This window comes from Nannospalax galili, unplaced genomic scaffold (assembly GCF_000622305.1).
Source record: "Nannospalax galili isolate Female #2095 unplaced genomic scaffold, S.galili_v1.0 scaffold7, whole genome shotgun sequence".
Lineage (NCBI taxonomy): Eukaryota > Metazoa > Chordata > Mammalia > Rodentia > Spalacidae > Nannospalax > Nannospalax galili.
In genome coordinates, this window is record NW_008359081.1 from 9,292,275 (window position 1) to 9,308,392 (window position 16,118).

The 16,118-nt window shown below is 37.9% G+C and overlaps 1 protein-coding gene across 5 annotated transcripts in view; it reads right to left on the minus strand.

Moving 5' to 3' along the window:
- The window catches only part of Dmd (dystrophin), a 2,373,110-nt gene that overhangs the window by 68,064 nt on the left and 2,288,928 nt on the right, over positions 1-16,118 (minus strand). For all 5 annotated transcript variants that reach the window (XM_017795501.2, XM_008822732.3, XM_008822735.3 and 2 more), the window contains one exon: positions 14,218-14,375. In XM_017795501.2, coding sequence (XP_017650990.1) covers positions 14,218-14,375 — 158 coding nt within the window. The remainder of the gene's footprint in view (positions 1-14,217; positions 14,376-16,118) is intronic.

A 16,118-nucleotide genomic window follows, 5' to 3' on the forward strand; every position in this document is an offset into this window, starting at 1 on the left:
GGTGGACCATACTCCAGTGGATGGCCCCACACCCATGAGTTTATGGGCAGCATAAATTGGATTTGGTGGGTTACTGAAAAAAAAGGACACAAAGCTGGAAGAGGATGGGGAGGCATGGGGTGGATCTGGGAGAAGTTAGAAGGAAGAGTGGGGGTGCATATAATCTGAATACATTATAAGAAATTCTCAAAGAATTAAAATATTATATTTTTAAAAAGAAAAGGCATGATCTGGGTGGCTACAATTGACCCAGAACATACAGGAGACTTGGGAAAAAGGTACAATGAAAGACCTGAGAACAGATTAAGGGGATTGGGATTATTTAGCCATGAAAAGAGAGGGGGAGAGGGAGAGAAAAATCAAGAAAGAGTGGCTGAAGGGGCAATGTAATAACAGTTTTCAGTTTTGTGAATGGCTCTTGCACAGGGGCCCGTAACCAGCTGTTCAGTCCCTCCACTGGGGACGGAACAAGAAGAAACAGGCTTAAGCTGCATGAAAAATTTAGGCTGTAACTCACATGGAAGAATTTCCTGATACTGAAAGTTGTTAAAGCATTAGTGTGAATTACCAAGGGAAGCTGTAGAATGTTGTTTCAAAATACTATAGATTCTCTGGTACTTAAAGGTTAGACATGCTCAACTTTCTTTCCATCTCTTAAGATAAAAGACCCATCGTTTTCGCTCTCTTAAAACTGCTCGCCTATGCCAGCTGACAGTGTTGAAGAAAAGATATGGGATTCACATTCTTTTTCTGTTTTGATCTTTCATTTTTATGACAAAACCATTCGGTATCCTCCTCATAGTATATTCCCTCTGATTTTGCCTGGCAATAAAGAAGGAATTAAAAACCAGGCAAGCTTCTAGAAAGATGTAACAGAACTAGAATTAAAACTGAACTGAAATCATATTCTGATTGTGTGTGCGTATGGGGGCGTGGGAGAAGAGAGACACGGATAGGAATCATGGTACATGGTTGAGGTGTTTAAAAAAAAAAAAGCACATGGGGAGGGTGAGGCTACCACTCAGTTATATTCAGCTCAGTTGGTAAAGGGCTTGCTTAGCATGCATGAAGCTCTGGGTTCTAGTACCAGCACTTCATGTGACAATGTTTGGAGTCAGCTTTGGTTACTACAACAGGAGAGTGGGAGGAGATGCTAACGGCATCCAGTAAGCAGAAGACAGGATCCTGAAACATCCCATGATACACAAGCTACCCCCAACAAATAATTAGAATTATAATTATTTTGTCAAAGTATCAACAGCACCAGGGTTGAGAACCCTTGCTCTAATCTTTAACATCTTATATAGCCATGATTCACTTGTCAGAACTAAGAAACCAATACAGTTCATCAGTACTAAGGGAACAGCAGAAATTCCTGGGAAACCTGCAGGGCACCTAGCAGGTAAGCAGCTATCTTCTGTTAGACAGAAACTGGGAGTCAGAATGGGTCTGTTCAACCACTGCCTTGGAAAGAATACTATGCTGGCTCACATACTGTGCACAGAGAGAATGAAAAGAGCTAACAATTTTTTAAAAACCTCAAACCAGAAGTCACAAAGAAACATGCTTAATTGTAGACCTTGACTTAACATCAAGCTGGTTCTCAAAGAGGCAACTCTATGCAATGTATTTTAGGTGAACCAGTAGAAGAATTTTATTCAGTCATGACAAATAATTATCCTAAGTAAGGTAAGGCAGATAAACTGATACAAGAATGTTTGTGCATGTGTATGGGTGAGTGTGGGTTAGAGAAAAAACAGTAACTAAATACACAAATACTAAATACATTCATATGTATGAATAGAATTTCCAAATAGTCTTTTTAAAATTTGTATTTAATGTGTATGAGTGTTATGCCTGTATGTATGTAAGTGTACCCATGTTGTGCAGTGCCCACAGAAGCCAGAAGAAGATGTTGGATTCCCCAGAACTGGAGTTATGAACGGTTGTTAGGCACCATGTGGGTGCTGGGATTTGAACCCAGGTCTTCTTCAAGAGCAGCCAGTACTCTTAACTGCTCAGCCATCGCTCCAGCCCCCTATATAGTCTTATTAACAGAAAAGGCTACATTTATAGAAAACACCAGGAACAAACTAGATTTTTTGTTAAAGATTAGTCTCTTCTTTCTGGACACTTTTTGCTATTTTCACAAGGAAGGTGTTCTTTTCATAAATTCAAATAATCATTTCAACATCACTGACACTGTGAACATGCAATAGCAAGAATAGCCAACAACTCAACATTTGTAACCCTGGTTCTTCAAAGCCTAGTATTGGGAAATGTTGGAGGAATTTAAATTGAGCAGGCTGTACACACAGTTTAAAACTACAGAGCTGCTAGTCAGGGTCAGACAGTAGAGGACAAACAGTTCCTGACTGTTCCTTGAGCTGTTATTACAATTTCTTCAGCAACCTCTAAATCTACCAAGGGCATGTTGAAATATTTTACATAAGAGAGAAGTCTATACCAGCACCTAACATAAAAGGCAGAACAAGAACAAGTTGTAAAGAATATTAATGACTCCTCTTCCAAACTATCCCGAATTTTATGAAAATCAAATGAGTGATAAAAATCTCTATAAAACTACACAAAACCTGTGTGTAACAAATAAAACATAAGGAAGGTGACATTTTCATCTTCCTAGACACAGACACTTGTGTTTTGCCTTTGAGTTGCTGGGAAACTGGTGTAGGCACACAAGGGATCATTTATTTGAGGTCCCACACAATGTTTTATTCACATCTTGCTCTTAGTGTATACTACCTCTGTTCTGAGAAGAGTCTGTTTCCCGTGAAAGGCCACACTCTATATACAAGACTGTTTCCTCTACCCTACATCTCTATTACAAGAATCACTACCCAGAAGATCAGGTAAGAACTCGCTGATAATGGCCAAACTTTGAAATAAGTACAGTAATCCATTTTCCTTTCTGTCTTTATAACAGTTAGCATATAATCAAAGAATCTTGGGGATAAGTAAATCTTGAGATAATCTGTTTTAACTTTGTATTACAGATAAGAAAAAGCCCAAAGAGGTTAAGGAAACAGCTCAAGATTATCTATTATTTTAATACTAAAATATGGATGTCTAAAGTAGTATTAAAAAGGGAAGACAAAAGTAATTTCCTATGGGAACATGAAGGTTGATCTGTAAATTATTTTGAATCTTTTGATTCCTTAATTTGTGAGTCTTAGTCTCTCATCTAAGCAAGTTCTTCTTAAAGCAATATCTAAGCACTAAACCTTATACTAAATTCTATGCTAATCTACTGAGAGACAAGTTGAAATTGTGCTTATGTTATGAAATTGGGCATGCAAGTGGGTTCCCCAAAACATCGTGATGAATGCATACTCATATATTCTATGGTTAACTTTGGGGAGCATTATGTATTCTTCATAGCATTAGATGCAAAGGCATATATGAGCTACACAGGTTGATAGGTATGAGTAAACATATATATCTATATATACATAAAAATGGAAAAAAAGAGGAAAAGAGCATAAATAGCTTTAAGCATCTCAGTCTTCATTATCGCACAATTTAAGTTACGTTTTAGCTGTATTGACTTACTCTTTCCACAGGAGTACCTTCTAATATGGATATATATTTTTTAGCCCTATAGTTACATTCAAATGAGAAAGGACTGTTGTTTTATGCACTGCCATTTTAAATGATACTACAGCAAAACTAATATCTAAAGGTGGTTCAGGCATGAGAAGAATCATTCACAGTAATACCCAAGAAACTATGGGGAAATGAGGGAAGCTCTTCTTCATAGAAGAATACCAATTAGTACATTCAGAAAGAAGGGTAGAGTTAGAGCATTATATTATATCACCACTAATGGAATAATTGAATTACCCAGGAATGTCAAAGATGTTAGCACCATGGAATAAAAGATTGTTAAGGACAATCCTAGCATCTCAACATCACAGACGCTTTCTTTTTTAAAAAAATATTTTATTATTTTTATTTTTTATGTGTATGAGTGTGTTGCTTATATGTATGTAAGGATGCCTGTGTTGTGCAATGCCTATGGAAGCCAGAAGAGGGCTCTGGATGCCCTGAAACTGGAGTTTTGCACAGTTGTTAGCAGCCATGTATGTGCTGGGAACTGAGCCTGGGTCCTCTTGCAAGAGCAGTCAGCGTTCTTAACCTCTGAGCCATCTCTCCAGCCTACAAACATTACTTTCTAATGACAAAGGAAACTGAGGGTACTTTGGTAATAGAAGTATGTGCTGGATACCACTTTAACATAATCAGTGTTACACATAAGAACAGAGTTCAATTCTGTTTCTCCTGATGGGATACAGTGGAAGGTATAGAGCATCATCTCTACAATCTTCTAGCCAAAAACCTCTTAATCTATGTCTAATCATGATAAAACAGATCATAAAACAGTCTTCAGAAAAACTGATCTGAGCTCTTCAAAAACGTCACTGTCATGAAAGAAGACTAGTAAAATACAAATAACAAAAAGTGCTAAAGGACTACCCAAGGCTAAAAGTAAGCACAGACATGAAAAGCAAGCATAAGACAAAAGTATTGATTAGCTTCTGAAAGAATATAGCTAGGTATAATAAATATGCAAGAAGAATGAGTAATTTTCAATGTGGAGTATGTTGCATGACTTACTGAGTTGATTTTAAACGGCGTATGATCTCAGCACGGGCACTTATGTGTTTATTGCTTTCTCAGTGATAAACAGGGAGAAACTAAAAGATGGTAAGTGCCAGATTCATGCCTCCTTGTTTCCTTGACTTGAGGGCAGGTGAATTTAAGGAAAAGACGTGTAGTAAAATATTGAAAATACTGAACGGTTTATGTTGTGAGGCCCTTTTCCTTCTAAATGATAAAAGGTAAAATGTGTTTCTGCACATGCACACACACATAAAGCATACACAGAGAGCTCTGGGAACAGAACATATGTGCAAGACAAAAAGCTAATGGTTATACTCATGTATAGGATAAATGTTCATTTTTCTATTATCTTGACTCTCTATGGTGGAAATGTTTCCAAAATAAAATGCTGGCTGGGAACCAGTGTTTCTCTCAAGTCACTCCTTCATGCAGGAGGGCATGGTGGGAGGATGGTAAGAATGTGTTTAATATCTATAAGGGGGAAGTTGAAATGGTATTAATACCAATGGCATAAAATGTGAAAAGCTCCTCAGGATTTCAAAAACCACAAACCTAACACAAACCTGACTTCCTCTGTCCTCTCCATGTCCCTAAAACACCCTCCATGCATAAATAGATACGCTTTTTGGAATTTCCAACCATGAAAATGAGTTGTCTCCATATCTACAGAATTTTTTTATTTTGTTTAATGTAGGGATTGAAAGGTCAAGACTTCTCTTGAAACGAGAAGTAAAAGCCTTCCCATAACTGCTGTCTTGGGTAGAAATCAAGTATTTTATATAAACTTGTAACAATAATGAGCGGGTTGGAAGCCAGCAGTCACTGTTCTAAATATTAATCAGGACTCTGAATCACCCATTAAAGATAAAATCAGCCCAAACAATAACACATGGTGATTATCCATTCTTCGTTTACATGTTCAAGGACAACTATCCTGACCTCAGGCTCTCCACTCCACCTGACTAATAAACCAATTAATACACAGGCCTTAGAGAACACAGGCTCAATTTTAAATCTATGCAAATCCCTAAGTGTACTCAATGCTGAGAGCTTATGATAGAGGGTTATTACTTAACAGAAATATAGATTTAATATGTAATATATATATATGTATTATAGTGCACCTCTAGCCATGACGGCATGGAGTATACTTTTTCAAGCATAGAGCAAGGCACTTTATGCAAATGTATAAAGTATAAAGCCTACACTGCTGCCTCCTTCACTTGTTTAAAATCCACTTGAGGAAAAGGCACAATTTTAGAACAAAAAGCAAAGGTGTGGCTTCCATAGGCTGGGAAAGGACGTGATGACAAGAGATCATGCAGAAATTTTAGAGCTGTTCACGGTCTTATTTTTAGGGCTTGTTTTGTTTTTTTGTTTTTTTGTTTTTTTTTTTGAGACATGGTCTCTCTACAGCCCCAGCTGGCTTGGAACTTGCTATATAGATCAAGTTGGCCTCAATCTCAGAGAGATCCGCCTATCTCTGCCTCCCAAGTGCTGGGATTAAAGGCGTGCACCACCATGCCTGGCCTGTTCAGTGTCTTGATTGTGGTGAGGGTGACATGACTTTATGTATTTCCCTAAGCTCATAAAAGTGAGCACCTAAAAGTAAATGTTACTACGGCAAATAAAATGTAGAGTTTAAAATAAAACAAGATAAAAATGTGTGTGTATGTGTGTCTGTGTGTGTCTGTGATATATGTGATATGTATGCACAGTATGTGCAGGAGCCATGCATTGGCATACATAGGCCAGAGGTGGATGTTGATGTCGAATTCTCTGCCATGTCACTCTCTGCTTTATAATATTAAAATAGGATGTTTCATTAATCCTGGAGTTCAATGAACCTGGTGCTGGACTGGCTGTCTGGCTGTCTCTCTGGCTGGCTGGATAACAAGTCCCAGTGATCTTCCTGTCTCCACCAAGCCCCAGAAGTGAGGGTTATAAGACCATACCCAGCTCTTATATAGACATTAAGGAACTGAACTCAGGTCTTCATGTTTGTACAGTAAGAAGCACTCTTAAGTGACTGACTCACTTCTCTAGCCCAGAAATCTTCTAACATATTTGATCAAAGGGCCAGTAAGATGGCTTAACAGACAAAGGCACATGGAACCAAGCCTCACGACTTGAATTCCATCCTTAGAATCTACATGGTGGAAGGAGATAACTGACTCCCACAAGTTGTCCTCTGAGCTTCACATACATGCAATGGTATGCATGAATACACATATACTAAAGTAAGTGGACAGATAGATTAGATAGGTAGATAGCTAGACAGCTAGATAGCTACATGATTGGTAGATAGATGACAGATAGATAGATAGACAGACAGATAGATAGATAGATAGATAGATAGATAGATAGATAGATAGAGACAGATAGATAAATAGATAAAAATTATCAAGAAGTCAGGCATGATGGCACATGCCTTTAATCGCAGTACTTAAGAGGCAAAGAGACAAGGGGATCTCTAGTGAGATCAAGGCCACTCTGGTCTACATAGTGAGTTCCAGGCCAGGTGTGGCTACAGGGAGACCCAGTCTTAAAAAAAAAAACTTGTAACTGTCAAATGAAGAAGTCAAGATATGTTTAGGACCTTAGATAAATACATAATAATCCAGGAAGAATTTTTGTACTTCATCTTACATAGTCTTTGGAGAAATAACTTTCCATTGGAAAAAAAAAAAAAACAAAAACAAAAAACTTCAGGGGCTGGAGAGATGGCTCAGCAGTTAAGAGCACTGACTGACTGCTCTTACAGAGGACCTAGGTTTGAATCCCAGCACCCACATGGCGGTTAACAGTAGTGAATCCAACACCTTCTTCTCACCTCCCCGGGCATTGCATGACACAGATACACTTACACACACGCAGGCAATAAACTCATACACATAAAATAAAAATAAATTAATTAAATTTTTTTAACTCAGTGATTAACATTGAAAAAAATGAAGCTGGTAAATGTTCAACGTATATTTCTTAATTTCCGTGATTCAGGAGGTTAAGTTTCATTCTAGATTAGCATGAATGGTGAAACGGTAAACAGTAATCCAGACTATTCATCCAACAGATGCATGCTTATCAAAATAGGGGGATTTTCTTCATTAGCATCTCCATCTCAATTTCCCTAAGGAAGAATGAGAAGGGAAGGAAAGGTGGTATGCAGGTAGAAGGGTTTGTTCATTTACTTATATCTTTTTTTCTGGACCTGGGGGTTGAACCCAGGACCTCATGCATGCTAGTTAAGTGTTCTAAAATATAATGCTAGCCCAATGAAGTACTACTTTAGGAAGTTGAAGAGAATCCCGTGCTTTTCTTTCATAGTAAGTGCACAAATGAAAAAGGTTTTAACTATGAAGCAAACCTATCTTCAGAATACTAATGAAGAAAATACTCAGTGCTACATAATGTGAAGTGAGCCAAGTAAACTACAACAAATTAAGTAATAATCGTGAAGCGAAACCCGAAGTAGCATATAATTTAAAAAACTAACAGCAACTGAAAACCAGTACTCAAGACTCCGTGAATACATACTCTCATTTGAAAATTACCAGATTTTATCTAACTACCTTCAAATAGTCCCAAAGAGAACCCTGAAGACGACTCAGCATTTTTCTTTCTAGAAAGCAATTTCTGAATTAGACTCTTAGATCTTAGGTTTCATATTCAATTCTGGGACAGGCTACTTCAGTGGATATCAGTTATAATAATTCTTACTAATGCCTTAGTAGCAACTTAGTAGTGATACTAATAGGTAAGTATCCATCAGTCCAAAGGGGGTAAAAAAGGAATGTCAACATAACCCAGAGGAAACCTAAAAATGAGGATTTTTATAAATTATTTTAAAGAATGAAAATATAAAATTGATTATTTGGCCTGGGAATGGTATCTAACTAGAGAAAAGGTGTCCCAGCATGCAGTCTTAACATTTGTAAAGAAACAATCCTAATAGCCTTAAATTCAACCCACAGATGCTTAGTTATAGGTACAGCAAACTGTTAATCTTGGCACAAGATCCTCATGTTACAGTGCACTCTTGATATTCATACCTAATGTTCGTGCTGGTTGGTACCCACCACAACTAAGTGATTTACTTCTGCTGACTCATTTCATCTTCACAACAGCACAAAAAGGTCAAGAGTCAGCAAAGTGAAGAAATGCATCTGTGATCACACACCTAGCCCACAGCACAGCTGAGATTTCGGATCCATACAGTTAAACTTCAGGGTGTAAGCACTTACGTACTCTGATACTCCCAACTCTAAATACTCCTGCATGAATTATTTACATATGAGATACACACACTTGTTTTCAACGATTGAGGTTGTAATTTATTCTCATTTCTGTATTCATTCTATAATAAAGGAGCTGTGCATAGATGATATTCATTTTGTCATATGAATAGAAAAATTCAGAAGATAGATGAAACAGCAAGCACATTCATTTTGGATGTATAAATACAACAGAAGGCAGAAAACAGATAAAGAATATACAGATTTTAACACTCTAGTACTTGTATGTGAAACATATTGAATATAAAGTTGGTACAGTCAACTCTAAATAATAAAGTCTTTAAAGCGCTTACAGAAGAAAATACTACAAAGTCCATCATAGTGGGAAAGGAGGTACTTCTGAGGGTCCTGCCAAGTGCTTTTTGCTGACAGATGACTCTTCCAAAGTCACTGAATAGTTTCTCTACTTAAAATCATTACTTGTGCTTTTTTAATAGACAAGACATAAGCAAATGGAGTTAAAGCATTTTAATAAAAGTGTGTTTGTGTATGTGTGTGTGTGTGCATGTGTGTGTGTGTGTGTCGAAGAAGAGATGTTAAATAAATTCATGTCATCCCATTACAACCTAAAACTCATATGAAGGATAATATTAACACATTTATCCTTCATTAGTTGAGTCCAGTATTTGAAGTGGTTAAAGCCACCAGTAGGTATAATGACATAGTACAAAGTATTAGCATTTTCAATGACATAGTGCAAAGTATTAGCATCATCCCTCCTTGGACATAATTTTCTCATCTGAAAAGGAAAAGATGTGAACAACTCAAAGGTTCTTTCAGGCCATCTGTGACTCGCTGCCAGGGTTAAGTTTGGCTTAACTATAATCAAAAGATCAATCTTCTCTCTCAATGGCACTGTTTCCAGGGACTATGAAAGGAACAATGTAATCTCACATTAATTGAAGCTGTATCTCAAAACAACTGAGTTTCAAAATATTTCTTCTACCATTATTGAAATGAGTCAACTTCTCAATGAATCTGTTGACAACACTATGTCACTACTGTAAAATATATCCTATGGCTATATTTAGTATTAACAAGGATGCCACCAATTTATCTTGAATATGTTTTTTTTCAGTATCCATAGGAATAATTTCATTTGTACTAATTTTCTTGTTTTGTTCCAACATTTATGTTTGTGTATTTGTGTGCACATTATGTGAGTGTGCCTGATGTTGGTGGGGAGGAGGGTCATGATTCATAGTGTGGGATCCAAGTACAACTTTGTGGAGTCACTTCTCCCCTTCCAACTTTACATGGGTTCCTGAGATCAAACCCGGGTTGCTGGGCTTGCATAGCAAACACCATCGTTTCCTGGCCCAGTGCTTGATTTTTTTTTTGAGAAAAGGCCTCTCACGGAATCTGTCGCTTATCATTTCAACAAGGCTGTCTGGCCAGTGAGTTCCAAGGTTCTGATTGCCTCAGCCTCCCAGCACTGGAATTATAGGCACGTGTTGCCACATCAGTGCTGAGGATCCAAGCTAATGTCTTCACACTTGCAGGACATGTACTTTATCACCTGAGCTATCTCCTCGGAATCTTTGTTCTTTGAGAGAGGATTTGCTATGTACTCCAGGCCCCAGCCTCAAACTTGTGGTTATCCTATCTTAGCCTCCGGAATGCTGAGACTATAAGTGTATGTTACCATGCAGAGTGCAGACTTATTTTTAAATGGCCAGAATTTTGTATTTAGACCAAATGGGTGATTTTTTTTTTTTTTGTTAGTGGTTAGTAAGAGCAGCTAGGACTGAAGGAACCTTCTGAAGATCATCCAGAGAGCTTGGTCCATGAAAATTCACCTCTCCTCCTGCAAAAAATGGACCCTGCACCAGAAGTTTCGGTACCTTTCTAATTGTGTAGACATAGAAAAAAAAAAAAAAAAAGGAAGTTTTCTAGCTCTTGACAAGAAACAAAAGAAATAAAAGAACTGTAGTTTAAAGTCAACTTCTGAGGTACAAGAAATGAATCTATATGAGAAACAAGCACTTCACTGTGTTTTGTCAGGCTGGTAGAAATAGCAGCCTTTTAAGCACAAGCCTGCTAAAGGAGCCAGCCCAGCCAGTTCCCAAGGTCACACACTTTAAACAGAGGGCAGAGGGCGTTTTCACTGCTGTTATCTTTTCCTCCAGCAAACACTGTATTTTCATACCTATTGCACAATGAAAGGCAAGGTGACCACCAGAGCACCTGGAGGAAAAGCTAGCTAGGGCCAGGACATGGATTCTGAAGTAAACATTCACAGTGGGGTCATTCAACCTGATGACAAATTCTATAAATTGAGAGGTAATATAAGCCCCACATTGGTCCATTTCACTATAAACATCTAATCCACCAAGACTGGAACTTATACCCCACCAACTCTTGATGTCTGTCCTAATTTCCTAGCTTTGCTATGGTACTTAGTCTACCCAGGACCCAGGACAAATGAAAAGAGTCTATTGTTTGCCCTTGAGAGACTGGAAAGAAGAAATGTCAGAAAGGACATGTTTGGGAAGAGGAATCAAATGTGGACTATGAATCAAACTCTTCCACCAGCTGATGGACTTTAAAAGCATAGGTAAATTGTTCAAACATTAAAAACAAAACCCTCCAAAGCCTGCCGATTGTATTCTCCTCAAAGGATTGTGAGGATTAAATGAGTGAATTCATCTGAACAAAGGCAACATTTTTTTAAGTAGCAACAGTAATGATATTACTTATAATTACGCTAAATACAAACAGTGGGTGCAGCTGTTTTAAGGCAGGAAAAACAGTGTTTCAGAGTAGTGGTTAGGAAACCAGATTAGGAAAGAGCTAAATAGAGAATTTACAGTTTATCTAGAGAAAAGTAGAAAGAAACTGGAGTCTTTTAAAGATAATGATGTCATACATTAGATATTTTTCCCTAAATTATGTAAAAGGACATTAAGTCCAAACAAAAGGAACTGAGGTGTGGTATGCAAGCTTCCTAAGACAATAGTGCAAAGATGAACACATGTGATGAACAGGCCGGGAAACAGGGCAAGAATGGCAATGGAAAAGAATCCAACAAATGGTGCTCCTTTTCCTGAGAGCAAAAAAAGTATGACTTTACTCATTTTATTTAACTTGTAAATGTTCAAAGACGGAAGTTAAGAAATTTAAAAAAAAAATGTAGGGAGCAAATAATAAATCACTTGTTATCACTGTGCATCTCTTAGTCAATTTCTGCCCAGTCTAACAAAAGAGGTTTCCAAGAGCTTGCTGGCCAGCACAGAGGCATTCAATCAATATGCAAGATGGACTGAGTTCAAATGCTGACACTGAAAAGAGAGTGTTGCTAATACAGATGGGAAGCAAGCAAGTAGAAGAGCTGCAGTTTGGGATGGGGGCGACTAGAAAAAGATGGGATAGGCAGAGGAGAACGGAAAGGTCTTCTCACCAGGGAAAGCAAAGTTCCGTTCAACAGCCCTCTGACCTGACAATTAAATCCAAGGGCAGAAGCTAGAGTAAGGTGGATAATAGCTGTCTAATGAGACAGTACAGCGGAGGTGAACAGGGAGCAGGAAACATGGCTCAGATTTCTGTGAAACAGGGCCTATCACAGAACAGAGATGGCTATCAACACTGCTGTGATTTGACCTTTAGCTTGAGCCTAAGACAATATACGCATGCACATACACAGTATGAACACATGTGCATTGTGCACACATATCAGAACTTAAACTCAAAAAGTAAGGAGAGTTTCGCTGGAGGAAAAAAACTAGGAAAAATTCACAACATTGCAAGTTGTTGTGTAAGTCAATTTTAAAAAGAAAGTGGATATTTATTATGTGAGCCATTAATATTGCTTATACAAAATTTACTTGTATTTACTGTAGAGTAGACAACGTTTAAAAAGTCTTCATAATGAGATTTTGTTCCTGTTTTGGAATGGTGAAACATGCTTTTTTTCCCCACATATATTTTACATTTACAACTAATTTGTCACTATTTTGGGAAAATAATTCAAATAGTATATTCTACTCTATATTAAGTGGGTTTGTTTTATGTGCATTTAGTCATTTTGTCCAATTAACTCTTAAGTAAACATTCAAACTGCTTTATCATCCAAATAGTCACAGGGTTCTGCCTCAAAAGCAGCCTAGAGTTTTATTCTAGTCTATGGCAAAAGACTTCAAGGTGAACCCAGTCTGCTGTAAATCTTCTTTTTTTTTTTTTTTTTTTTTTTTTTTTAAAAAAAAAAAAAAAAAAAAAAAAACCTTGAACTCACAGAGATCCGCCTGCCTCTGCCTCCTGAGTGCTGGGATTAAAGGCGTGCACCACCACGCCCAGTCCATTTTGTAAATCTTAACCCATCATTAATGGGATTAAAATAGATTGAGAAACTCCACATAAGAAAACAGCTTGTAGCATTTAAAACTACATAAGAACACTGTGAATAATGTGGTTCTGCAAGTATTTTACTCAATTAATGCTGGTGCCATGACAATTAGAAAGAATTTTTTAAGAAAATCCATCTGTTAATATGAATCAAAAGCCACAAAAAATATTTATTTCCTTTAGTCTTTTTGTTTTTGTTTTTGCTTTTGTTTTGTTTTGTTTTGTTTTGAGACAGGGTCTCCCGTAGCTGTCCTGAAACTTGCTATGTAGACCAGGCTGGCCTCAAACTCACAGAGATCCACCTGCCTCTGCCCCACCCCCACCCCCACCCCAGTGCTGGGATTAAAGGCATGCACCACCACACCCAGCAATTTTCCTTTATTCTTATCATACTCTTGGAGAATTTATGCAAAGGAATCAACTTCAAAAAAAAAAAAAAAAAAGAGTTAAATGGGCCCAGGGAGATGGCTCAGTGGGTTAAAGCACTTGCCATTCAAGCATGAGGACCTGAGTTCAGAACTCCAGAACCCATGTAAAACCAGGCACGATAAATGATAATGTCTATCTGTAATCCCAGCACTCCTGTGTGGAGATGGGAGGCAGAGACAGAATCCCTGAAAGCTCATGGATCAGCTAGCCCATGTAAAAAGGAGTGAAAAATAATAGGCTCTTTCTTAAACAAGGTGAAAAGTGAGGACTGGCACCCAGGGTTGCCGTCTGACTTCCACATACATGCTGTGGTATGCGCACATCCACACTCACAGAGAAAGACACAACAAAAGAAAAGGAACAAATGCATGAAAATGTCTATGTTCATTGGAGTACTGCCTAGGAGTAGTACTCCCTTATAAGGGAGGGCTGCTGGGTTGCAGGGTAGATAGGTGATAGAGCACTTGCCAGGTACCAAGGGGAGAGGGGAAACCAAAGATAAATAGCTTACAAATTGGAAGCAGCTCCTGACGCTTGGCTCAATATTACTGCCCCCAAAGGAGGCAACTTCACCCAACTGTCTTGGGATTTGAATAGAATCATGCAGAAGAAGGCCCAGTCTGCGCTGGTCACAAAATCCTGTTGAACTTGCCACTTGTTTAAAAAGGTCTACAAAAGAGAGAATTGTGAAATCAGAACACAGAATCAAGTAGATGTAAGCAGAACCCAAGGTCCAATTCAATTAAAGTACCAACTCTCAGGAATAGCCGCTATTCCCAGAGAAGGGGTTTCCTTTTTTCCTCCCTCCATCCCTCCCTCCCTCCCTCCTTTCTTTTTGAGACACGGTTTAATGTAGTGCAGGCTCATCTCAAATGTACTGAAGACATTCTTGAACTTATTATCCACCTAACTCTACCTCCTGTGTGCTACGATTATAGGTCTACACTATCATGTCTGGTTTTATGCAGCATTAGGGACTGCAGAGAGGGCTTATATCTAATTTGAATTAACCTAGACATATTTTTAAGAATATTTTTATTATTCCAAAGGGAAGCAATTTTTAACACATTTTTCCAGAACTAACTTGAAGCAGGTTACTATATACATGCAGCTAAGGTCGACTGATTGGGTCTAGACATATTTTTATAAATTAATGATCACTATGTTCATATGAAGTATGATATAGCATTTTATTTATATTTGTGCATGTGCACATATGTAGGATGTGTGTGTGTGTGTGTGTGTGTGTGTGTGCGCGCATGTGCGCCCCACACATGCACTGAATGCTTGTGGAGGTCAGAGGACAACTTGTGGGAGTCGGTTCTCTTGTTCTACCATATGCATTCTGGAGATTGAACTCAGATCATCAAGCTTGGTAGCAAGGACCTTTACCCACTAAGCCATCTTACTAGCCTAGCCCCCTTCATGTACTCTTAACACATGAATTTTTCAAAGTGATATATAATCCTTAGATAATTATTGCATATATATGGTATGAACACTATCACAAAAAATTTAGCATCCAGAGACCTATGATTGGTCAAAAGCACCATTTCATGTGAGCATCAGAGATTAAAAGACAGAGCAAAATTAGGACTTCTTTACATAATCATAAGACCACTGAGCTTCATTGAGCCCATCATGTATGTTCACATACGATGCTATGACTATGTGTAATTAATTAGCTCATACCATATTATACTGCCATTGACTTCCCATGTCTGTCTTACTGTCTCTATATTTGTTTTGGGGGACAGGTTTTAACTAGGTAGTTAAGGCTGGTCTTGAACTTAGGAATGCTGGGTGCAAACAGAATCACAGGGAGAACCCTGCCTTTCATGTCTTCTAAGAAAGAACTATAATATTCAAGAGAGGAATGCACACAGAGATACTGTCTTAGCCAAAATAATTTTCAAAGGGCTAAAAAAATGTCCTTTGTTATGTGTGTGGTGTGTTTTTTTGTTTGTTTAGCATGGAGTTGTTTCAGTTTGTTTGGTTTGGTTCTTAGGATAGGAACGTTCAAGTAGAAATGACATAAATTTGAAATCTAAAATGGTTTCTTCATATTGTAGACATAGACTAGCTTTAGAGACACACTCTTTTGTCTCCTTAAACTCAGCAAATCCCCTCAATTGTGTATGACTAGTCCTTAGCAGGAGAAAGGAGAAGGCCAGATAGGATGGATTTGTTTACTGTTCCTTCTGAAAAGATTTCTTATAAGTATTTCAAGGAGGAAAATGTATTCAGTCCTTTAGAGGAAGAATGGATGGATGGATGGTCACTTGGTCACCCAAACTATCAGTCTTTAAGCATTTGCTTCACATTTAGATTTACATATTTGAGCAGAAGAATCCAATGAATAATCAAAAGAAAATTCTAGAGGGTGGTATTTACCTTTTAAGAAATGGCAAG